The sequence below is a fragment of the Chanodichthys erythropterus genome, chromosome 10 (genome assembly GCF_024489055.1).
Source record: "Chanodichthys erythropterus isolate Z2021 chromosome 10, ASM2448905v1, whole genome shotgun sequence".
Classification (NCBI taxonomy): domain Eukaryota; kingdom Metazoa; phylum Chordata; class Actinopteri; order Cypriniformes; family Xenocyprididae; genus Chanodichthys; species Chanodichthys erythropterus.
In genome coordinates this window covers 15,634,257-15,660,000 of record NC_090230.1, presented here as the reverse complement: position 1 = coordinate 15,660,000, position 25,744 = coordinate 15,634,257, and the positions used below count along the sequence as shown (strand labels likewise).

Genomic DNA, 25,744 nt, shown 5'->3' with positions numbered 1-25,744 from the left:
AGATAGATAGATAGATAGATAGATGGGATTCAGATTAATAATTAAAGGGATAAACACCTCCTCAAAGCAGCTTTCACACCTGTGGACTGCTTAACAGTCTCATATGAATCTGACAGGCTCACCGAAGTGTTAATGAAGTGAAGGTGTGTGTAAGTGCTTTGCACACCAAAACCATCTCTTAGTTACACATTTGAAGACTGAACATGGAGGTAAAAAGACATAAAACCGTGGCCAAGGGCTAATAATTTACAACACACAACAAATAACAAACGCACATCTGTGCTGCTATCTTGAGGCTGCAGTCCTCTTTTATACAGATGTCTTAATGTTATTCAGATGCAAATTGAATTCAAAGAATAAGCAGATGACATTGTCAGCACTTATACTTTCCATGCCGTTCAAACGTGAACCTGAAAACCTCACTATATAAAGACGCTGTTTTTACGACAGCCATGATCTCACTCTCTCTTCCTCCCCATACGGAGGGAGAGATGAGGTCATAGACACCATCCACCACCCCCTCCATTACCAGCCAGTGTCGACACACATCTTCCCCTCACTTTTCTAAATTGCCCCTTTCAAACGGGGACATGCTAGAGAGAGGAAGGGCCTCCTGGGACAAAGAAAACGCCAGTACAGAGAGGGAAATTGCCCTTTCCTAAAGAGGGACAGAAGGGAATAGGAAAAAGGTTAATATATGGTTTGAATATCATACATTAGATTTGCATTTGTGTCCAGTAAATGTTCTCAAACTGTAGGCATTCACATAGAATAAAAAATATAAATAAATAAAAATCACTTTAACATACACAACATGTGCTGCTTTCTAATGGAATATAAGAAGTAATGCGAAAATAAAATTATATATTAAATTACAAAATATTTATAAATATTGTTATTTTCATCTCCTTTTGCTGTAAGTTTTATTATATGACATTTATTGACATGATTGTATATATAATGTATATTATAATAAATAATACATTTTAATATATATTTATATTATAATATAAAATATATTGTACATAAACGTCTTATAGGCCTAATTTTGCATTGTAAAAATGCAAGAGTCCATATGAACATTTTCATTTAGTATTTATCGCCCCCAAGCGGTCATTCATATGTATTGGCTCATCTGAATCGCCATTTATGTCCACGTGCCCACTCTCCTCAGCCATTGAAAATGTTTATTTTTTAACACATACATCTTACACTACTAACATAATTACAGTGTGTTATAGCTACTTTTAAATTAACGAATCGATAATATAATAATTGAGTTGAAAAATAAAACATAAGGCTAACCAGCTAAAGAAAATAATCATATTTGCTTCAAATTAGTATTTCCTGTGAATGCAGTGCAATACGTGCCTTCTACAGAAGCACTGATTGGCTATTAGGATTTTAAACTTTATTTAACATTTTATTTTATATATCGAGCCTATATATACTTCACATTTTCTTTATGTTACTCTTATTTGAAGATATTTTATTATTTAACACTGCTCTAGGCCCTATATATAAAAAAAGAGACCCGTATCGTTGAATAGCACATGACACCTGAAGTTTGAAACATGCGGTGCGCGGAACTGTCAATCAAGTCTCTACCGCCCGCCCCTCGTCGCTGATTGGTTGGGTTTCGTGCCCAAGTCCAACAGGCGTGTATTCTGCAAATGACGTCAGGGCATCCCACCACAGGACATCTCATACAGCAGCAGACCTGAAGAAAGCAAAAGAATAACATCAGAAACTGAATGTAAGTCATTATGCATTTATCTTGCTTTATTTACTGCCTGCTTCCCTATTCATATGCTTCCTAGACTTGAGTCTACTTAAAACATGTGGTTAGAGCAAGAACGATTATTCGAAATAAATAATGATACAAAATAAACTACGACACAAAGTTGCTAGTGATTCAATGTTAGATTTGCTGAACATATTAATTACAGAAATTATTATTGTTTTTCTTCACATTATATAATACTTTTCAGAAGCACGTGTGTGTGTAAAAACAGTAGACTGTATTTTAATTTCCTAATTAAATGTGTTGCTTTGTCCATTACAGCTCATGAACATACTTTAGAACAAGATGAAAACACTGAAAGCAAAGTTCAAGAAGACAGAGGTAAGAACCCGTCACATACTAAGTATGCTAGATTTCTTTCTTGTGTTTGACTATTAATCCATTATGCCTGCAAAACTGTTTTATATAATGTTTCGTAGTACCTACGCTGTTAGATCTCTTGAGTATCTTGGTTACTTGTTGCTTTGAGTTTGTATCTGCAAATGTGTTTTACCCGCAGAAGCCTACAGACAGCACCTGTAACCAGAGACCTCTATAGTGTTCAATTATTGAAACACATTCATTCACACACACTGACAGACTCAGTATATACTGCGCTCTTCATTGTTTTGAGGGTTCGTTTAGCACTGGAAGCTTTTATGGCTCTTCATCTTCTTTAATATTCATAAAACATTGTGTTATTGGATGTAATCCTACTGCGTGAAGACAACATACTTAATATATTCGGTGTGTGTTTTCCCCCTGCTGAGGTGGTGTGTATCAGATTTGAGGTTGTGTTGGGATGAACAGATAGATGACCCACTGTAGGGGAGAGAAAGTGAGCTGCTTGTTTTCTGTGTGTTTTTATATTATCTTTCATTCAAGCCTCATGTCTGGGTCAGATGTCCACAGTGAAACTTTCCCTGCTGCTGCTGGGGTCATAAAGTCAGTGATGGACATATTAGAAAAGTTTTATTCCTCTGAATGGGTTGCTCTTACAAAACACTTTTACTCAAATATAATATATAGGCCTATACTTATAGACAGTTATATGTATATACACCGATCAGGCATAACATTGGGACCACCTTTCTAATATTGTGTTGGTCCCTCTTTTGCTGCCAAAACAGCCCTGAACCGTGGAGGCATGGACTCCACTAGACCCCTGAAGATGTGCTGTGGTATCTGCACCAAGATGTTAGCAGCAGATCCTTTAAGTCCTGTAAGTTGTGAGGTGGGGCCTCCATGGATCGGACTTGTTTGTTCAGCACATCCCACAGATGCTCGATTGGATTGAGATCTGGGGAATTTGGAGGCCAGGTCAACACCTCAAACTTGTTGTTGTGCTCCTTAAACCCTTCCTGAACCATTTTTGCTTTGTGTCAGGGCACATTATCCTGCTGAAAGAGGACACAGCCACCAGAGAATACTGTTCCTATGAAGGGGTGTACATGGTCTGTAACAATGCTTAGATAGGTGGTACGTGTCAAAGTAAGATCCACGTGGATGGCAGAATCCAAGGTTTCCCAGTAGAACATTGCCCAAAGCATCACACCGCCTCCGGCGGCTTGCCGTCTTCCCATCTTCCCATAGTGCATCATGGTGCCATGTGTTCCCCAGGTAAGCGACGCACCCGGCCATCCACGTGATGTAAAAGAAAATGTGATTCATCAGACCAGGCCATCTTCTTCCATTGCTCCGTGGTCCAGTTCTGATGCTCACATGTCCACTGTTGGTGCTTTCAGCGGTGGACAGGGGTCAGCATGGGCACCCTGACTGGTCTCAGCTATGCAGCCCCATTCGCAACAAACTGTAATGCACTGTGTATTCTGACATCTTTCTATCAGAACCAGCATTAACTTCTTGAGCTTTTCGAGCTACAGTAGCTCATCTGTTGGATCGGACCTCACAGGCCTGCTTTCCCTCCCCACGTGCATCACTGAGCCTTGTCTGTCCATGACCCTGTCGCCGCTCCACCACTGTTCCTTCCTTGGAACACTTTTGATAGATACTGACCACTGCAGACCGGGAACACCCCACAAGAGCTGCAGTTTTGGAGATGCTCTGACCCGGTCGTCTAGCCATCACAATTTGGCCCTTGTCAAACTTGCTCAAATCCCTTCTTCTGTCAGTGGTCATATTGTTATGCCTAATCAGATAAAAAATTAAGCCAGATTTTTTTCATAGTTTCCGTTATTCTCAGAAGAGATAATGTAATGCAAAACATACTAATACAGTACCATTTACTAATGTAAACTATTAATAATTTAATTTATGCTGATATATATTTATATATAAAATAAATATACATTTGTGTATATATTAAACTTATCTATATATATTAAAATAATATATAAATATAAAATAAAAATACATTTAAATGTATTATATTGTTTTTCATGTAACAGTAATGATAACAGTGAAGTTTTCATACTATTATAATAGTTAAATTTATTTATATTTTTTTATAAATGTGAATATTTTTTGTAATTAAATATTATTTTTTTTATATTTTCAGTTTTCATACAGTTTTAAATTTTAGTTTGTTTTGTAGAATATTTGTATTTATTTTATAGTTTTTGTTTTTAATATATTTTTTATTTAAGTTTAATCTATTTTTTTATATCAGTTTTAGTAATATTAGTACTTCTACTTCAACTTATTAGTTAGATTCCAAGGCAACATTTCTCAGTTAAGTTTTTTATATTTACATTTAATTTTATTTCAGTTTACTTAAATTAACAAAAACAAAAAAACAACAGTAAATGATAATAAGCTAAGCTTTTCTGCATTACGATAATGTAAATTGATGGTGAAAATATGCATGTTTTTAATGAGAAAAAAATTTCCTGATCTAGTCATCCAATCCTGATGGTTAAAATCCTGGCCTACAACTCAAAACTCGTCACATTACAGAAGTAAAATGGATTGTGAACACTATTTCATATTGACTTTCATGTACTGGAGACTTTTAACCACCTGGACCAGTTGGTTAAAAGTCATCGCAAAAATGACTTCTCTAAAAGGGAAGTCAAGAGAAAAGTCTACATCATTCTAGAGATCATTTGATTGGACAAAAATATTGCTACACCTTTCCATGAAAAAGATGACTCATCAATATTTATAAAGAGAAAGGTGCCTGCTTTTGCTAGTTTTGGGAACTTTTAGGAGTACGTTAGCATATAAATGAGCTCAAAGCTAACAGACACTGACTAAAAAACACAAAACTGTTATTATGCAGCATACATCATCACAGGAAGTGACTATGAAAGTGATACACTACTGTGCACTAGACACTGGGAGGGGTTGCAGAACCCAAACTGTTTATTTTTATACCTCCATTTAGTCTGATTGCTGACTGTGTATTTCTCTGTTGTGTTTGCTGAGTTTTCACCCCCTGATGCTAATACAGTAGCTTTGGGACCAAAGAAAGATTAGCCGAGACGTAAGATGTAGGGAACACTGTGAACGGTTAAATAAATGGTATTGGAGAGAAGTTAGACAGAACTGTATATAGAATAAAAAAGAAGGACACTGGGACAGAGAGGTGTGTGCGTGCCAGGCAGTGACTGCAGTGTGTGTCGTATATCTCCGCAGACAGCAGAACAGGACAGCATAGCAAGAGTTGCACTCGACGAAGCTGTATTTGCAGGACAGATTTCAGCAATTGGATATACAATATTACGTGGCATTTAGGCCTTCGTGTTGTTACCGACAGATTAGATATACGGTCTTAACCTTGGCTCTTTTATGATAGCTTGAATGAGGAGTGGTCGTGTTCAGGTTCAGCTCATTTGAACTTTTTTATGGACATATAGTGTCCTTGTTGAGAGCATGTGTGTGGATGGTTTGTGGAAAGAAGCAGAGGTTTCATACGTCCTCTGATCTCTATGGATCCTCATGTCGTCTTTAGCCCAATGAAACGCTTCTGCATGTGTTACGGCGTGATTACGGTACGTACAGCCCCTGCTCGTGAGGGTATACTCATGGAAACAGAACTGCATTGCAACATTTTCTTAATTGTTATTTTTATGTTTTTTAGTAAGCATATCCTTAAAACAAGATAAATGAACTTGAGAAGCACAATTTTGTAAACAAGATATTGTGGCCTTGAATTAAGAATTTGTTTCTACGACTTATAAATATGTTGTTTTTAGTTAAACTGATCATGTTGTACTGTTTTGATTGGATGAAAATGAGAGAACAAATTAGTACAATATGGTCATGATTTAACTAAAACAAAGGAATTGAACGAAATTGGTACAACATGATTACAATTTAATTAAAACGAGGGGACAAATTTGTATAATGTGGACACGATTTAACTACAACAAAGGAACAAATTTGTACAATGTGGTCGTGATGTAACTAATGAGTCAAACGTTTGAGTCAAAAATTACGTATTTTTGTATTTCCATATACTATATTTTAGTTCGATAATGTTTTTTTTAAATTAAACTGTCGTAAATCCGTAAATTAAGACTTAAGTTTGGTCTCTTTTTAAAGAAGACTCTTGGCACATTGCTGAAGTGAAAAATGTTTTTAAAAATTGGAACTAAAAAAAGTTATAGTTTATTATTAGGAAAAATGCACAAAAATACTATTAAGTTTTATATGAAATATATATTTTCCAAAACATGGTTTACTCTAAAACTGTGAAGGAAAAAGTTGTGCCCCAAATTTGAGGTTGATATCTAAAAAAAAAAGAGCTTTCAGTAAGATTTTGTTTGGGCGCAGTACCAAACATTTCCACTAGATGGAATTCATCTCCCATTCGTTTCCAATGCAGTCATTTTGACCGCGAACACATACAAGTGTGACTGTTTTTTTTTAGGGCCATTTAAAGGTGCCGTAGAATTAAAAATTGAATTTATCTTGGCATAGTTAAATAACAAGAGTTCAGTACATGGAAATGACATACAGTGAGTCTCAAACACCATTGTTTCCTCCTTCTTATATAAATCTCATTTGTTTAAAAGACCTCCGACGAACAGGCGAATCTCAGCATAACACTGACTGTTACGTAACAATCGGGATCATTAATATGTATGACCCCAATATTTGCATATGCCAGCCCATGTTCAAGGCATTAGACAAGGGCAGGACGTCTGGATGTGCACAGCTGAATCATCAGACTAGCTAAGCAAGCAAGAACAATAGCGAAAAATGGAAGATGGAGCAATAATAACTGACATGATCAATGATATCATGATATTTTTAGTGATATTTGTAAATTATCTTTCTAAATGTTTCGTTAGCATGTTGCTAATGTACTGTTAAATGTGGTTAAAGTTACCATTGTTTCTTACTGTATTCACAGAGACAAGAGAGCCGTCACTATATTCATTTTTAAACACTTGCAGTCTGTATAATGCACAAACACAACTTCATTCTTTATAAATCTCTCCAACAGTGTGTAATGTTAGCTTTACCCATGGAGCACAGCCTCAAACTCATTCAGAATCAAATGTAAACATCCAAATAAATACCATACTTACGCGATTAGACATGCTGCATGACGAACACTTTGTAAAGATCCATTTTGAGGGTTATATTAGCGGTGTGAACTTTGTTTATGTTGTTAAAAGCAAGCGTGAGCTCCATGGGCAGGGATCGTGAGCATTTAAAGGGGCCGCAGCCTAAATCGGCTCATGTTTAATTATGCCCCAAAATAGGCAGTTAAAAAAAATTAATAAAAAAAAAATCTATGGGGTATTTTGAGCTGAAACTTCACAGACACATTCAGGGGACACCTTAGACTTATATTACATCTTTTTAAAAAGATGTTCTATGGCACCTTTAACATTTTCAAATCATGTCCATGATTTTGTGTGTGTGTGTGTTCACATAGCAAGTGTCAAAACCTTTACCAAGTTTTTTACCATTCCAATTAAGTAAAATATTCTTAAAAACCAAAACGTGAAATTTCATGTTCGAGGCTCAGTAAATATTAAAGGTAATTAAAATTAGGGCTGAACAATTAATCGCATTTGCGATAATATCGCGACATGAAAAAACACCATTTTTTTTAACCGCAAAGGTTACGATTACACACTGGTCATGTGACATGCCAGAGTAAAGCAGTCTGAAGAGGAAGCATCATATGTTAATCATATAGGCCTGGCCTACAGGAAAGAACAGTTTATGTTTAATCTATCTAATATTGTGTTGGTCAACTATACAATAGAGGGAGAAAGGTTTCTCTCACAGTCTGCCCTGATTCGTTTAAAAAGAGAGTAGCATTCATCTGGTCATGTAATCTCAAAATGGTGGCCTCCAAAACTGCGTTTAATTCCAGTTTTGCAATATATAAGAAAATAAGAAAATTCTTTTTACTGTTTGAACAGTTAGATGACAGTTTCAGGGATTATACTTTGTTTGAAAAAGGTTATACAGTAGATTTTGGTCACAGATTGTAAAGTCGAGTAAAATATAAAAAAAAAAATTCCAGTAAATTGAAGATGATGTAAACTTTTATAAGGTGGTGGTTAGAGTTAGAAAAAATGATGTGTATAATTGCGTGTTTTGTGAGTTTGTTTCTCTGTGTTTTTAGAGTCAGGACTGGAGTAAGACTGATGACAGATTGCTGCAAGCTGTTGAACAGAATGATCCAGAAAAAGTAGCCGCGCTGCTGGTGAAGAAAGGTCTCTCCCCCTCCAAATTGGACACGGAGGGCAAATCAGCGTGAGTGGACTTTTGATTTCAACTCAGTCAGATGTTAAACCATACACTGGCCTTTCTTAAGTGACATATTCTTGTGAAAATTGTAAAAACTTCCAATCAAAAACATTGTTCATTTCACAGGTTCCATCTTTGCGCATCTCGAGGTCGGTTGGACTGTCTAGACGTCATCCTCTCTCATGGGGTGGAAATCAGTGTAACAGACGGCACAGGTAAGATTTAGTCGAATCGGCTAGTTTTACTAAAGGAAGTTTTGATAGATTTCAATCAGATCTGTCCATTTCTCTCTGTAGGTTTTAATGCTCTTCATCTTGCTGCTAAGAATGGACAGCCAGATTGTCTAAAGAGACTTCTTCAGGTAGGATTCTTGAACATAGTCCCATAGAAGAAAATAGAGCCAATATTGATTTGAAGTTGATGTGGAAGTACAGTTGTAATGTTCATCCTGTAGGAGAGGATGCCTGTCGACTCCACGGACAGTTTTGGGAGGACTTCCCTTCACCATGCTGGTAATAATAACGCTCCTCAAATATATAAACATTATACCGAACATACTATTTGTATGTAACAATAAGCTGGTTTTGATTCATTACATATTTGTTTTTATGCAGCTGTAAGTGGCTGCTTGTCCTGCACTGAGATTCTGTGGGACTTTAAAGCCAATCTTGATGCTCAAGATGGAGTAAGTTCAAAGAAGTGACATTCTAGATATACTTTTTATAAGTATGCATGTATCCATTGAAGTCTCCACCAAATATTGATTACAGTATATTTACTGTTTTCTCTTAGGATGGGTCAACTCCATTGATCCTAGGGGCCCAGATGAGCAGAGTCGAGCTGTGTGCCTTCCTTTTGGAACGAGGAGCCAATCCTAACATACAGGATAACCAGGGCAGGTGATATGCTGGTATAAAATTCGAAGGGTCTTTAAAGGGATAGTTCACCCAAAAATGAAAATAAAAATCATTTATTCACCCTCAAGTTGTTCTGAACCTGCATGAATTTGTTTCTTCTGCTAAACATAAAAGAAGATGCATTTCAAAAGAGTCTGCACACTCCACCCAAGAAGAAAAACATCAAATGCGAGACAAAAAACAGAATTTAGAAAGTTTGAAATTGACAAAGGTCATAAAGGTCACATGTGACTGAAACGTTTGCTCTTTGCTTGTTTGCTTGTTTGCTTTTTTTTTTTTTTTCAGTTAAATTTTGTTTTTTGTCTCGCATTTGATGTATTTCTTCTTTGGTGGAGTGTGCGGACTCTTTTGAAATGATTCATTATTTGGATATTTTTGTCTACGCACCTCATTTGGACTTATTTAAAGGCGCGGTGAGTTCCTGACTACTAGTCAATGGGGAAGTAAATGATGACAGAAGTTTTTGATAACATTTTTGAGTGAACTATCCCTTTAAAAAAAGACAAAATACTGCATGGATTCAATCAGAATTGTTATTATTAACTAAAACTAAAACTACTGTTTTTTTGTTTGTTTGTTTGTTTAGCGTGAAATAAGCTAAAATAAAATATAAATATTAGATGAAAAACTTAAAAAGAAAATTAGATTGAAACATTGTGGAATATAAATTAAAATCAAATAAAGCTAAATAGAAATAAAATAAGAAAATTACCAAAGCTTAAACTAAAACGAAAACTGATTAGATAAAAATAAAGGCTAATTCAAACTATAAATAAATGCTGTAATAGTATATAAATAATACTAAAATAACGCAGGTTTAAATCACAATGTATGAATTATAACATAATTGACATAGGCGTATCAAACCATCACACTCTTGATAACTTTTACTTCAGTGAAAAGCCATCAAATGTTTGTTTTATTATTAATTTCTCCCACAGACACAATTTACCAAAATGAAACTACAGAAAAAAAATCAATAGAATAAACATGTTTTTTTGTTTTTGTTGTTGTTTTTATTCCTTTCCTAAACTTGGAAATGATCATGTTATTTTAATAGAAACAAATGTAATATCCTTAGGGGATATAATGTATTCAATAATATACAAAAATATGAGGAATTATTAATGTGCTTTTCTTCTATAATAGAGTGCAACAGTCGGGTTCCTACGGAAGAGGATTAGGGCCAAGCAATAATAAAAAAATAAAACCATCTCGAAATTAAAGTTGTTAAATTTCGAGAAAAAACTCATTACATTTCGAGAAAAAAGTCTAAATAAAATGTTGAGAATAAAGTCGTTAAATTACAAGAAAAAACACGTTAAATTTTGAGAAAAAAGTCGAGATAAAATGTTGAGAATAAAGTCATTAAATTAGGAGAACGAGTTCGTTAAATTATGAGAAAAATGTTGTTACATTTTGAGAAAAAAGTCGAGATAAAATGTTGAGAATAAACTCATTTAATTATGAGAATAAAGTCATTGAATTCCGAGAAAAAAGTCGTTAAGATATGAGAACAAATTCGGAATTTAACGAATTTGTTCTCGTAATTTAACGACTTTTTTCTCATAATTTAATGACTTTATTCTCAATGTTTTATCTTGACTTTTTTTCTCGAAATTTAACTACTTTTTTCTCGAAATTTAACAACTTTAATCTCGAAATGGTTTTATTTTTTTTATTATTGCATGGCCCTAATCCTCTTCCGTAGTTTCCAGAAGTACAAACTCCATGCTTTTTATCCATAGGAAAAATATTTTTTAACCTTTATAGACAGACCTACTGTGAGCTGTGAGGTTGTTAATAGATGGTATTTGGTATTTGAGGTTGTTAATAGATTGTTTTTTTAACAGTTGAATTTGTCGTGAAAAACTACATTACCCATGATACTGTACAGAAAATTCCACCAATCAGAGAGTCAAAACAAGCAAAATGTGCCATTCTCGTTAGCTCTGCCCACTTCCATGAAGCACTGCAAATGACGTAATTGAGTCGGTCGTCCTACGCTCTCAAAATACTTAAAGGGGTAGTTCACCCAAAAATTAAACTTCTGTCATCATTTACTCACCCATATGTTGTTCCAAACCTGTATGAATTTCTTTGTTCTGTTGAACTAAAAAGATATTTTGAAGAATGTCAGTAACCAGACAGTTTACTGTAGCCATTGTATTTTTCTTCCTGCTATGCTAGTGGCCACCATCAACTGTCTGGTTACCAACCTTCTTCAAAATATCTTCTTTTGTGTTCAGCATTGGAAAGAATCTCCTACAGGTTTAGAACAACATGAGGGTGAGTAAATGATGACAGAATTTTCATTTTTGGGTCAACTATCCCTTTAAGTATTTGTATTTTATTATGATGTTGCAATGCTTCATGGGATTGTAGTTCTTCCCATTACTAAAAGCCGTTAATTACACAGTCTTGTACCTTTAAATTTTTGTCAAATTTTCAAATGCTTTTTTGCTTCAAATCAAAAGTTTGTTCTTGGTTCATGGTTTAAAACGCTTTAACGAAAACTTTTTTGAAATCCCTACGGGAGAAATGAATGGAAAAAAATACTTCCTGAACCAATCATCATGTTTTTTGAGTCAGATCAGCATTGATGTTGGCCTGCGAGAGTGACAGCATGGAGACTGTAGAGGTGTTACTGAAGGGCGTAGCTAACCCACACCTAACCGACGCCTTGGGGCACAACTCCGCCCACTACAGCATCACCACCGGCAACCAAAATATAACCCAGCTTCTGCAGAATGAAGGCGTGACCGCAGGTAACCACACACACATCTATCCCTCACCTTTAATTCCTTAGAGAGAGGGGCCATCTGGAGCCTGGTGGTTCTTCTTCCAACCGCCTCTGATGTTTGGCCCCATCTCCATTTGGATATGCTCGTAATCTGAGAGGAGGGACTGAAAAACAGATGTTACATTGGATCAAGGGATGAAAACAGAGAGAAGTTTGCTAACTCGAGTTACAAAGGCCGATTGGAAACATATGTTGGACTGAGTTGGAAATGGATCCCAGTGTTAATAAAGGGCCCATGTGGTCGTACCACCTGACAGCGTGATAAATGTGCTGCCTGTCTGCTTTCATGTTGCCTCTTTTTTACTGCAACAGTGAGCATGTGGTGGAACGGGAAGATTATAGTTATGTGTTTGAATGTGGTTTACGGTGTGTTTTTGGAGTGGTGTGTGTGAGTCTCACTGCACCGCTGTCTGTTTCTTATTTCTGTCCTGTGCATTCCCAGCTGCTGAGGGTTCGAGTGAGGAGGTAATTGTTACTAATGGCATTTTAAAAAAACTGCCCCTGCAAACACTTTATCACATGCATACAAATAACTGAACCACAGAAAATCCTCAAGCATGGTCAACGATACTTTATGTTGCTGTAAAATACACGTATCATAAATATAGTCAATTTTGTACCTCAACTGAGAGTAGGGTAACTGCGGTCTTTGAATAGCTTGATTTAAAGGTGAAGTGTGTAACTTTTGCGCCCCTTGTGGCACCAGATGGTATTGCAAAAAACAACTCTAGCCTAAACTTCTGAGTTAAGGTGTGTTCATGTTTATCATTGTTCTGTAAATTTTCATGGCTGAAAACTAGATATTTTAATAGGAATCTATGCAATCATGAATTCTGTTTGAGGGCAAATTACTTTTCCACGCGGTTTTACATCGGTTGAGCAAATTCGTGAATGATTTCTGTGTGAGCTGTGCTTCATAGATCACTACACTTTTGACAATGGACTTTTTTGCTGGCAAAATTTTGCTAATGTGACCACACCTCATATAGCTGGGATAGGAAAAAGTATTTAAACAAGAAAAAAAAGACCAACTTTCCCTTTAACATCACAAAAGAACACACTTTACCTTTAAGAACTCATGAGCACTTTGAAGACAGAAGCGTATATTTCAAATCTGACTAACACTGCTGCTACTTTATTTTGCTTTCTAACCTGTGCATCCTCAAACCCCGCCCACATCAGCAGGCTCCTCCTCCTCCCAATCCCCCATCTAGCGGAACCACACCCCGCAAGAGGAAAGCCCCTCCTCCTCCTAAATCTCCTGCTCAGGTACAACATGGGATTCATGGATCCCATGAAACACTGCTTGAAAAAGGAAGGTTTTTTTAAAATTAGTTTTCTTAAAGGGATAGTTCACCCAAAAACTCTTCATTTACTTACCGTCATGTCGTTCCAAAACTGTATGGGTTTTCTTCTTCTGTGGAAGATAAAATTAAATGTTTTAATAAAGGTTCACACTGCTCTATTCCAACAGTGATGGGACTGTAAAGCTTGAAAAATAGAAATAAACACCATAACAGCATGAGAGACTTTTCATTTTGCATGAACTATTCCTTTAAATACATGACTTTGGTTTTGTTAGTTATTAATTGCATGGATTATTCATATTTAAGTGCACACGAGAACTTTTGAACAACAACAAAAAAATTCATAACCCGTTTGTATGCAGATGAATTTGTTTTTAACTTCATTGTGATGTTAATGAATTTGTAATATTATAAATAACCTTAGAAGGTTAATCATTTGCATAAAACACGCCTGAAACCATCTCCATATAAGGGATTTCCTGACAATTTGTAAGCTATTGTTCTTCTCAAATTTAAATGAAATCTGTTTTATTTTAATTTTTTTTTTCTGTTTAAATTTTTCTAGACTCTGTTTTAATAGTTTAGTTTAAATATACTGTAAATTCCATTTTTATGACTGGATTCAGTGAGTCAGTCTGCATTTTCTGCATTATAGAAATCACAGGACCCTAGTATCATACACATGGTTATTGCATGGCAACCACTGTTTTCACCTTAATATGCATGGCTTATGCTTAATAATTCTGCAGGGCCCACCTCCTTCCTCAGATGCCTCAAGTATGCCACCTCCCCCTGTCCCCACCCAATCACCTGAATCCCAGAGCCCTGGCCCACCTTCTCCCGCCCCCAGGACCCAACGTCCCCAATCTGAGAACCTTGTGAGTGGCAACAAATGTAAAAAAAAAAGAAAAAAGTATGCTTTTAAAAGTGCCCTAGAATTAAAAATTGAATTTATCTTGGCATAGTTAAATAACAAGAGTTCAGTACATGGAAAAGACATACATTGAGTTTCCAACTACATTGTTTCCTCCTTCTTATATAAATCTCATTTGTTTAAAAGACCTCCGAAGAACAGGCGAATCTCAACATAACACCGACTGTTACGTAACAGTCGGGATCATTCATATGTACGCCCCCAATATTTGCATCATCAGACTAGGTAAGCAAGGAAGAACAATAGCCAAAAATGGCAGATGGAGCAATAATAACTGACATGATCCATGATTACATGATATTTTTAGTGATATTTGTAAATTGTCTTTCTAAATGTTTCGTTAGCATGTTGCTAATGTACTGTTAAATGTGGTTAAAGTTACCATCGTTTCTTACTGTATTCACAGAGACAAGAGTCGTCGCTATTTTCATTTTTAAACACTTGCAGTCTGTATAATTCATAAACACAACTTCATTCTTTATAAATCTCTCCAACAGTGTGTAATGTTAGCTTTAGCCACAGAGCTAGAATCAAATGTAAACATCCAAATAAATACTATTCTTGCGCGATTAGACATGCTGCATGACGAACACTTTGTAAAGAACAATTTTGAGGGTTATATTAGCTGTGTGAACTTTGTTTATGCTGTTAAAGGCAAGTGTGAGCTCCGTTGGTGGGGAGCGTGAGATTTAAAGGGGCCGCAGCCTAAATTGGCTCATATTTAATTATGCCCCAAAATAGGCAGTTAAAAAAATTAATTTAAAAAAAAAAATCTATGGGGTATTTTGAGCTGAAACTTCACAGACACATTCAGGGGACACCTTAGACTTATATTACATCTTTTAAAAAGACATTCTACGGCACCTTTAATGAATTGTAGCCCTGATTGATCCAACATAACCCACAGTCAACAGTATATTACAATCAGTGTTGGGGTAACACATAACGAGTTTCGTAATCAAATTACTTTTTTCAGGTAATGAGTAAAGTAATGCATCATTTTTACAACAAAGTATCTGAGTTACTTTTCCAAATAAGTAAGGCAAGTTACTTTGTTCTCCCATTTATTAACTGATATCTTTTCCCTATGTTGAGAGAAATCGTGAGTAAGTGCAGAGGCGCTGTGTGAACATGATGGTTATTGTAGTTCTAGTCTAAATGTGAGCATTTACTCATCTCACTTAGACAAAAACAGATTCAATATTCCTCAAAATGAATTGCATTGTGTGTTTGTGTGTCAGACCGAGGATGAGGAGGTCTTTGAAGAGATCCGTAAGCTCAGGCTGGAGAGAGGTCGCCTGCTGCAGAAAATTAAGGTTCTGGAGCAGCAGCAGAGTAGCGCCACCACTGCCCTGGAGGAGGTACTGCACTTCTTTAAATATAAACTTATTGACACTGACAGGGGGAACAAAATGAGATTTGAAACCCTTGAAATGTCACATTTCATTTAAAGTTGATGCTTTACCTTTCAGAAAATGCTGAGTGTCAACCTCAGGAGTCCCCCCCAATAAATCAAAACATTCATTTTATATGATGTTTGCAATTTTTGCAACCTAGATTTGAATACAGTTTCAATTTGATTTTGTCACTTTATAGCAGTAATCAAAATTGTTCTTCAGCTAAAATCTCTGAGAGAGCGTCTGAGCGAGGCTGAGGCAGAGCGTGACCGGCTGCTGGCTGATCTGGAGGAGTTGAGAGCGGCCCAGGTTAGCGGTGTCACGTGTGACTCGGAAGATGCGGAAGACTCAGATGACATGCTGGACTTCCCAGGTAAGCCAAAAACACTTACTGTAAAAAGTATTGTAGTTTGGATGGAAAGACCCTGATAGGGGTCACATCCTGTAATCAGTCGACATTAATGAACATTCTTATATGTATGTCATCAGGAGCAGAGAAGTTGCTGTCTAGGCGATCACGAGGACTAGATGCTGATTCGCCGGCTGACCGGGATGAGAGCGCCTCTCAGGGGAATCCTGCCATGGTGGAGCAGCTTCGTAGAAAAGTGGAGGAACTGACATCCCAGAATGCCGAACTGGTCCTCAAAGTGCAGGTGGAACCTCTCTCCTTTAAACACGTACATGCAGACAAAAGCACTAAAATCGCAGGCATGCACACACACACACACACACACACACACATATATAGAATGCTGACCTCATTGTCTGTTTTTTAGCAGCCTTGTTCAGATGGGCAAGATAAAAACAGACATATATGCACAAACCACATACTGCATCTGACCTGCTTCTTAAAGCATCACAGCTAGATTTAGAGATTTAAAGGAAAACACATGTACTAATTTCAACCTGATGCTGTATAAATAGGTCATATATTTACTATAGATCAGCACATTTTAACATATTGTTAAACATATTTAACATATAACATAATATGGTGAACTGCATATTATAGTAATGCACATTGAAAAGCATATATATATATGTCATTATTTTATGGCACTGCAGTATTGAGAACTGAGTGGGAAATGTGTTTAATTGTAACAAAAAAGGTCACAATGCAAAAAAAATCTAAAATAAGAAATCAAACTTTAGACAGATTTCTTGATATTCAGATCAAACCAAATAGAGATGGCATTAGACTTTGACACATACTTCCCAATTTAATCATATGTTTCATGGTCTAAAGATAAAGACACAGCTGACATTATAATAGCACTAATCAGATCAGTGTGGGACTGTAGCCTGTTCTGATAAAAATAGCATGGCATGTAATGCTAAGCGCTAATATGGCATTCAACTTACAAAGCCCTTTTGGGAACTGTTTGGGGAACATGTGGCAAGCTCAGGTTTTCTTATGCAAATGAGCTTAGTTGAATTTATTTTGTAGCAAATTTAACACTTATAACTGCATGTTTGACATGAACTAATGTTTGCTAGAGTTCTCAAAAACTGGGTTGTATTTCACTGAAGTCCAGGGTTAAACAAACAGATCAAAAAACTCTATGAGGGTAATGGCTGAGGCAACATACGGCAACTACATGAGCTGACTTTAAAGAGAAAACAAGTAAATATATTATTACAGTATTCAGAGGCGAAAAAAAATCTATAAAAAAATGTCCATTTTGTTGTTGTCTGCAGATGCTGGAGATGTTTGAGAAGGATGACACGGATATGCAGAGCTCGGGTCCAGATTTTGTTCCTACGGCTCAGTATGAATCTCTGAGGAAAGAGTTTGAGGAACTACAGGAGAAGTACTCCAGAGCCCAGGCTTCGACTGAAGCCTCAAGCATTGCAGAGGATACTGGGTAATGTGTTCAATGTGTTCATTTTCATCTGGGAGATGTTATTTTTAGAGGATTGCTTAGTTGCAGTGTCATTAAGATGTTCCTTGTTTCTAAACTGGATGTTATCCACCTTATTTTTGTAACTTGAATGTGCAAGGCTTTCGGTGTCATTCTCTTCCAGTTATTTTACCTGTCCAAAAATAGTCTGTCATGGTGCTTGAGCTGTTTTAATTTGGTATCATATGATTTTAAATTCATTATCATAATAATAAACTTACGGAGCCCCGCACATGCATGTCATGTCCGGGGTTCCGTATATACTCAGTGGTTTGTAGCGCAAATAGTTTTACTGTTTACAACGCTTTTTTCTTCTGATTATTATTTCCCTATAGCGACAAATAAACGGGAAGTCTTGCAAATGTAAAGAAAACGGCTCACTTCCACATTGCAAAAAAAAGGTGGATCGTAATATCTAGAGAGCAGGGTGGCCGATTTAATAATGACAAACAAGATGAATTTAAAGACAAAATTGCTGAATTTAAGCAAACACTTATTTTACACAATATTTATTCAAAAATTAACAACAAAAAAAAAGTTTGTATTTGAGAAAATGGTAGTTGGTAGATAGTGCAACTATCACTTACTAATATCCATCACTCATGCTCATATGAATCCTGTCAAGTAATTAAAATGTGTGCTTTCCTTCTCAGATCTGAGGAGAAAGAGCAGAAACATCAAAAAGTGCTGGAGGAACAGCTGGTGCAAGCCCAGGCCGAGTTAGAGGAACTCAAAGAACAGATGCGTCTGGGGGTCTACTCCGTGGAGGACGCAGGAGAGAAGCCTGAAGGGGGTTCTCAGGCCCCCGAGAAAGGGGCAAATTTGGAAACCCAGCAGCTGAGAGCGAGGGTGCAGGAGCTGGAGGTGGAGTTAGCCAGCAAAAAGAAAGATGGGGAGGGGCTTAGCGAAGGTGACAATGACACCATCCAACAGCTGAACGAGAGGGTAAAGGAACTTGAGGCAGATCTGCAGGATAGAGAGAAAAGGAAAAAGGGAGAGCAGGAGAACGACACAGTTGTAAGTCTCAAAAAGCAGGTGGAAGAGTTGGAAAAATCCCTGGAGCGAAGCAAAACGGCAGGGAGTGAGGAGGGCGAGGGAGCGCCGGTGAACGGGTTGCAGGCACGGGTGAAAGAACTTGAGAGTGAGCTGAAGGAGAGCGTCCCTCGAGGTCGGTTTGAGGAGGTTCAGGTCACTTTGGGTCTTCAGATTAACCAGCTAGCTCAAGAACGAGCCGAAGTGGCTACACGACTCAACCAGGCCTTGCTGGAGCTGGAAAGGCTCCGACCCCCATCCCACATAGACGAAAATGAGGACGACGAGGACCCGTCTGAAAGCTCAGAGGTTTCCATTGCTTCTGGTGAGTGCACCTGTTGTCCCTCCGAGACTTTCTGAACTAACCATTTGATTCCAGACTTTAAATATAATTTTTTTTTACCAATCAGAGCACTCCCTGCATCTGTCGCCGGGTGGAAGGACCTTGGAGGCGATACAGGAGGAGCTGGAAGTTGCGAGGCAAGAGGCAGCACAAGCTCTGGACAGCCTGTGTGCTGAGAGAGAGAGCCGGGCTCAGGATGCACTACATCTGAGAGATGCAATACCACTTGTGAAACACCAGGAGGCGCTGTCCGCTGTAGCCCAGCAGCTAGCTCAAACCGAGAAAGAGCTGCAAGCAGAGAGGGCGCTGCATGAGCATGCTCAAACCGAACTCACCAGACTGGAATCCAAGCTGCAGGCTCTGCAAAAAGACTCAGTTAGTAAGGAAGAACATGATAAAGTCAAGGTGAGTTATTCAAGATGATAAAATGTTGCATTGTCAACAAATGATTTGTTCTTTGGAATCGGCTCTTTTGATTGATGCACTTTAAATGATTCACAAAATACTCATCTGTAAGAGTTGATTCACTAAAGTAAAGTAGATTCCTCAAAGCTACTAAAATGAAAATGTCTATCCCTGCAAAATATATCAAAATTAATACAGTTTTTTGAATTCAGTAAGTCATAAATTAAGTTTCTTTGGGGAACCCAAAATGGTTCTTCTATGGCATTACTGCGAATCCCCCCTTTTGTAACATTTATTTTTAAGACTGTACTATGGCACACTTAGCTTGATTCTTCCTCACTTCAGGCAGAGCTAGAGCGCTCTCTAGAGGAGAGTCGGCAGAGTGCAACAGCGGCGCAGGAGTCTCTGAGCGAGAGAGAGACAGAATTGAAAGAGCTGCGATCACAGAAAGCTTTAGAACAGGGACTGGTGTCCAAAGAAGACCACGAGGCCCAAAGACTCTCCCTACAGGCTGAGATCAACACACTGACAGCCCAGTTGGCTGATCTAGCACGCAAGCATGAGAAGACCTGCACTGAGGTGTGTATTTATGTTGTCCTTGATGTTGTTTATGACAGTTTCCACTCCACCTATTTGAACGTATCTTAAAATTGAGCCAAATTTTATTTAAAAAAAAGTCTCCCTGCGCAGGTGTTCCAGGTGCAGCGGGATGCTTTATTTAATAAGAGCGAGCGTCAGGTGGCTGAATCTCAGCTGGAGACGGTTAAAAAGCAGCTGGCGGATCTTCAGGCTGAGTCCACCCACATCCAACAGCTGCATCAGGACATCCAGGATTCGCAGGGGCTCGTCAAGGAGAAAGACCGCAAGGTGTGGGGGAGAAAAAGTCTCCATAAGGGAATAGATTTTTTAACGACATTTTATATACCATTGAAGGGTTAGTTCACCCAAAAATGTCATTAATTACTCACCACTCATGTCGTTCCACACCTACCAAGGACGTCTTTCATCTTCGGAACACAAATTAAGATATTTTTTATGAAATCTGAGAGCTCTCTGACTCCTCAATAGACAACAATTTAACCACCACTTGCAAGTTCCAGAAACGTACTAAAGACATTGTTATAACCGCTGACGTGACTTCAACCTTAATGTTATGAAGCGACAAGAATTATGCGCAAAAACAAAACAAAAATAATGACTTTATTCAACAATTTCTTTTCTTCTGCGTCATTCTCATGCGTTGTTTATGTCCAGCGTTTCCGTGTTTACTCCGGCTCACATAATTAATGACAGAATTTTCATTTTTGGGTGAACTAACCCTTTAAAGACAGACCTGTTGTGAGCTACAAGGTTGATTGATGATATGCTTTTTCACATTATTTCAATTTTTATTTTTTTTAATAATCCTGGTCAACATTTGAATTCCTGGTGAAAGACTACATTTCCCATGATTCTGCAAAAAAAAAAAGCAAATTGCGCCTAAAGACCACTTTAGACCAGACCAACGACATGATTGTGAGTGTTAAATAGCTTTTATAAACAGTAACAGTTAAATAAATAATAAGTTAATATTGAGTAATTTACATTTTAGACACAATACTGGCATTGTATGGTTTTGCTCTATCAATGAAAGTAGTTACCAAACAAGCAACACACACACACACACACACACACTGAATAAATCCTTGGTATTGAATGAATCGGTTAAGTAAATGATTCAATGACTCACTTGTAAAGAGTTTAATTCCTGAATGAATTAGTGTGTTTGAACAAATTAATTGAGCAAATGAGTCATGAATCAGTGTTTCGAACAGGTTATTGTAAGATTCATTGACTATATTGACACTATTCGCAACCAAAAAGCCTGTTTACACAAAGGACAATAATTATAACTGTATACAGTTATAATAATCATTTTAATTCTATGAGAATAGGTCCACAACACAGCCATCACAGTAATGCAGCAGAGGAACAATATTGTTTGAATCCCTTTCAGAATGATTTTTTTCCAGCTTATGAATGATATAAACACTGAAAGCCGATCAGAATCAACCTGACTTTAAAGAGCTCAAACATTTAAAGCGGCAGGCGACATAACTGCAGCGCATGCTTAAAATAAACAGAACGTTATCGTGGGTTGGTGTGGAAGCTAATATGGTTATTGTTCTTATGAACAGGCCTTTACAAATGCAGAAAGATTCACATTTGAAGGCAGGTACTGACTGTATATAAATATTAAAAATATATAACAAATCAAATATGTGTTATATAAATAAGGAAAGGGGAAATTTATATTTTTGTGCCAATAGCTAACTTGCAGTGACATCTTTTGCCCTGACACCTTATTAATTACTAACCCTGATCCAGATGCACAACGCATCCATGTTTGTCCAGATGCAAAAACCATGATATGGAGATTTGATTCTTTCTTTTTCCTCTTTCTTAACATCTCCCTGCAGATCACAGAGCTGTCTAAGGAAGTGTTTCGTCTGAAGGAGGCTCTGGGGGCTTTGACTCCCCCGTTGGGACGTTCTTCATCTCCACCATCCTCAGGAATACCTGGACAACAGCTGGCACTGCAGAACCGTGTAACCACACTAACACAACAACTCCAGGTACTGCAAACATTACGTGATCCTTCCCTTATCAGTCATATTGATAAATACACTCTAAAAATAAAGGTTCCAAGCCATAGAAGAACCCAAAGAAACTTTCAGTAAACAGTTCTTAAAACAGTTCTTTTTCCATTATAAAGGCCACTTCACACTGCACCGACAGACTCAACCAACAGCAGCAGACACTTCATCGGGTTTTGTCCGATCAGTGTGTTACCCCTGTCTACATCTGTTGGTGTTGGTCCACTCCAAAGGGAGTTATTCTCTATATCAGTGCTCACTGTTTCTGAACTCCCTGCAATGCTTCGATTCTAGTCTTGAAAGGTGCCCTAGATTCAAAATGTGAATTTACCTCGGCATAGTTGAATAACAAGAGTTCAGTACATGGAAAAGACATACATTGAGTTTCAAACTCCATTGCTTTCTCTTTCTTATGTAAATCTCATTTGTTTAAAAGACTTCCGGAAAACACGCGGATCTCAACATAACACAGACTGTTACGTAACATTCGGGATCATTAATATGTACGCCCCCAATATTTGCATATGCCAGGCCATGTTCCCAACATTATGAAAGGCATTAGACAAGGGCAAAACGTCTGGATGTGCACAGGTGAATCAGAGTAGGTAAGCAAGCAAGGACAATAGCGAAAAATGGCAGATGGAGCAATAATAACTGACATGATCCATGATTACATGATATTTTTAGTGATATTTGTAAACTGTCTTTCTAAATGTTTTGTTAGCATGTTGCTAATGTACTGTTAAATGTGGTTAAAGTTACCATCGTTTCTTACTGTATTCACGGAGACAAGAGCCGTCACTATTTTCATTTTTAAACACTTGCAGTCTGTTTAATTCATAAACACAATAGCCTGGGTGCCAGCCCGAACCCCGCCCACAACATTTTTTGGACGGGAAGTTCGGTCTGGACTCGATCCATTGTGGAGTAATTATGCTCGGCTCCCAGAAGGCCGAGTCAATCAAATTGCCAGGGCGGGCTTTAATCGATGATGGACAGGCTATCTGCGGTTACGTAACCACCCACGTCATCAAAGAGCGCTTGGGGAGTTTAATTGACAAGCGATCTAACCTTCAGAACGCCGCATCCGCCATTTTGTCCAATAAAGCAGTCAGGAGTTATTAACATCGGTGGAGTTAAACTTGTGCATATTGACGTCTTTCCACGTTTGAAACAACATTCATTCTCATGTTCATTCATGTTTATTTGATGCTATAAATGGACTAGTAGGAAGAGATGATCGGTTCACGAGCCTCTTGAGCTGAGGCGCTACAGCAATCTGTCACGATCATGGTCACAACACATTAAAGAGCCACAAAACGTTTTTTATTGTTTGAATTTTTTTAATAACTACACTGTTTGAAAGCTGGGACTTTGTTTAATATCATAAGTAACCTGCTCTGTCTCGTCTGTCGATGTGTTGTCCGTTTCTTCTTTGCTCCGCGATGTATTTTCCACTCTGTGTGGCGTGACAGCGCCACGGCTTGTCGGACAAAGCAACAGTAACTAAGGGGGACGAGTCTTTGCAAAAGGTCAATTCGTTTACAACAATGATGGCTGTTGAAGAACTGAGATGTGTAGATTCCGCCATCGTGTCCGTTATAGAAGATATCGACAGCGCATTAATTTTAAAAGAGGAACAGAGGAGCGCGATCAAGGCATTTGTCAATGGGAAAGATGTCTTTGCCGTCCTTCCTACGGGATTCTGCAAAAGTTTGATTAATCAGCTGGCCCTGATGGTCGCTAAAAAGAGTTCTGTTGACAACTATGCGTCGCTCAACATACGTCACTTACTCTGTAGCTCTGATTGGTTGTAGGTCTATCCAATTGAGGTCTTTCCTGGATCGGTTGAAATACGCCCCCATAATCAAAGCCCAATGGAGCAGTATCAGACTCATATTCTGACTAGAATTGAGTATGACCACGTCAAGCTATAAACACAACTTCATTCTTTATAAAATCTCTCCAACAGTGTAGCATTAGCCGTTAGCCACGGAGCACTATAAAACTCATTCAGAATCAAATATAAACATCAAAATAAATACTTTACTCACATAATTCGAAGCATGCATACAGTATGCATGGCGAACACTTTGTAAAGATCCATTTGAGGGTTATATTAGCTGTGTGAACTCTGTAAATGTGCTGTAATATAATCGAGAGCTCGTGTGGCAGGGAGCACGCGAATTAAAGGGGCGGCGCACTGAAAAAATCAGTGCATAGTTAATGATGCCCCAAAATAGGCAGTTAAAAAAATTAATAAAAAAAAAATCTATGGGGTATTTTGAGCTGAAACTTCACAGACACCTTCAGGGGACACCTTAGACTTATATTACATCTTGTGAAAAAGCATTCTTGGGCACCTTGAATTGTCTTCCGGGAACGAACACGTAACAAACAATATTCCTCATTTAAATAATTCCCGCCCAAAGCATATGGTTGAGTTGTGTTAGTAGTGTGTTGAAAATTGCGATTATGGAAAGGGGTTTCCAAAAGATTGGACATTTCCAAAAGAAGCTCAAAGCGTTTGACCAATCACAGCACACTGGTCCAGCCAACCAATCAGAGTACATTGCACTTTCCAGAGCGAGGGGCTTCATAGAGACTGGAACTAAATAGAGCATTACTGACAGACTGGGAAGAGAGGTGCTGCAACAATGAAAAATAATGTGTTTTTTTGAACATTCAAGCATGAAAATCTAATCAAGACTTTGTAAAAGGGCAAAATATGGAGAGTAAACTCTTCAAATTCTCAGTCTTTGCTTTCTTCTTTTGCTCAGGACTGGGAGCGCAAACACAAGGCTGTCATTTCAATATATCGTTCTCATCTATTAGCTGCTGTACAGGTGAGACCCATAAACCCAACCTTACTTCTACAGAAACATCTTTGTCTTATATTACTCTAACCTATGCAACTGTTTTTGACTTAACAGGGTCAGATGGATGAAGAAGTTCAGGCGCTTTTGCTCCAAATCCTCCGTATGACACAAAAAGGTCAAAATTAATGCTTTTTAACTGACAGCAATACACAGATATCAGGTGAATGCTATACATACCCTTGAGCCGAAGCATATCAGCACTGTGCGCCGTCACAGAGAGGCACTGAAACTGTGAATGAGAAGATATAGTTTTGGAACATGACAGAGATTATTATATTTCCTGTATGTGATGATTTATGAGGGAGAACACTGATCATTTTGTACCACGTTTCAATAAACACTGAGAAACGCTGCTCGTCTTTCTTTGCAACTCTGCGGTTGACACTTTCATTGCAGGCCTCTTACAATGCCACACGTCATATGTTCATGTGTGGGCAATAGAACGTTATATTGAATTTCCGTGGTGTTAAAACGTTGTGTAGCAAACCACAGGCAATCTGTCAGTTTCAGGCGTGCCTGTTATTTATGTTTTCACCTCTGAGCACGTCTGTTAAAACAGGTTTCTTTTCCTTTTTTTTTTATCAGAGCAATATTTCACATAATATTAATCAATAATTTGATCATTATTTCGTCATTCAAACCAGTATAATTGTTCTTGTTAAAAACAAAAGGAGATGCTTTGCACAATGTCCAAGCTGCTCTTTTCTAAAAATGAAAGTGGATGGTGAT

General features: G+C 37.6%; 1 protein-coding gene and 1 long non-coding RNA gene across 2 annotated transcripts; one reads left to right on the top strand and one right to left on the bottom strand.

Moving 5' to 3' along the window:
* Positions 1-1,204: 1,204 nt before the first annotated feature.
* Positions 1,205-13,888, bottom strand: LOC137027763 (uncharacterized). The gene is made up of 3 exons (XR_010896084.1): positions 13,562-13,888; positions 12,174-12,285; positions 1,205-1,720 (listed from the first exon to the last, which is right to left on the bottom strand). It is a non-coding gene; the product is annotated as an uncharacterized lncRNA (long non-coding RNA).
* On the top strand, positions 1,716-25,622 carry ankrd24 (ankyrin repeat domain 24). The gene is made up of 23 exons (XM_067396192.1): positions 1,716-1,756; positions 2,066-2,125; positions 8,337-8,467; positions 8,588-8,676; positions 8,758-8,822; positions 8,916-8,973; positions 9,076-9,146; positions 9,254-9,360; positions 11,971-12,146; positions 12,624-12,646; positions 13,367-13,450; positions 14,238-14,366; positions 15,664-15,783; positions 16,042-16,192; positions 16,309-16,472; positions 17,518-17,684; positions 18,374-19,077; positions 19,163-19,500; positions 19,846-20,079; positions 20,191-20,367; positions 21,960-22,115; positions 24,917-24,982; positions 25,070-25,622. Exons 2-23 carry the CDS (start codon positions 2,090-2,092, stop codon positions 25,139-25,141), a joined length of 3,318 nt encoding a protein of 1,105 aa, XP_067252293.1. The 5' UTR covers positions 1,716-1,756; positions 2,066-2,089; the 3' UTR covers positions 25,142-25,622.
* The last annotated feature ends 122 nt before the right edge of the window (positions 25,623-25,744 follow it).

Bases quoted from the DNA above. Each gene is read 5' to 3' on its own strand.
- ankrd24 (XM_067396192.1), top strand. From the start codon at position 2,090: ATGAAAACACTGAAAGCAAAGTTCAAGAAGACAGAG. The intron at 8,823-8,915 runs GTAGGATTCTTG...TTCATCCTGTAG, and splicing joins GTCTAAAGAGACTTCTTCAG to GAGAGGATGCCTGTCGACTC. The intron at 20,080-20,190 runs GTGTGTATTTAT...CTCCCTGCGCAG, and splicing joins ATGAGAAGACCTGCACTGAG to GTGTTCCAGGTGCAGCGGGA.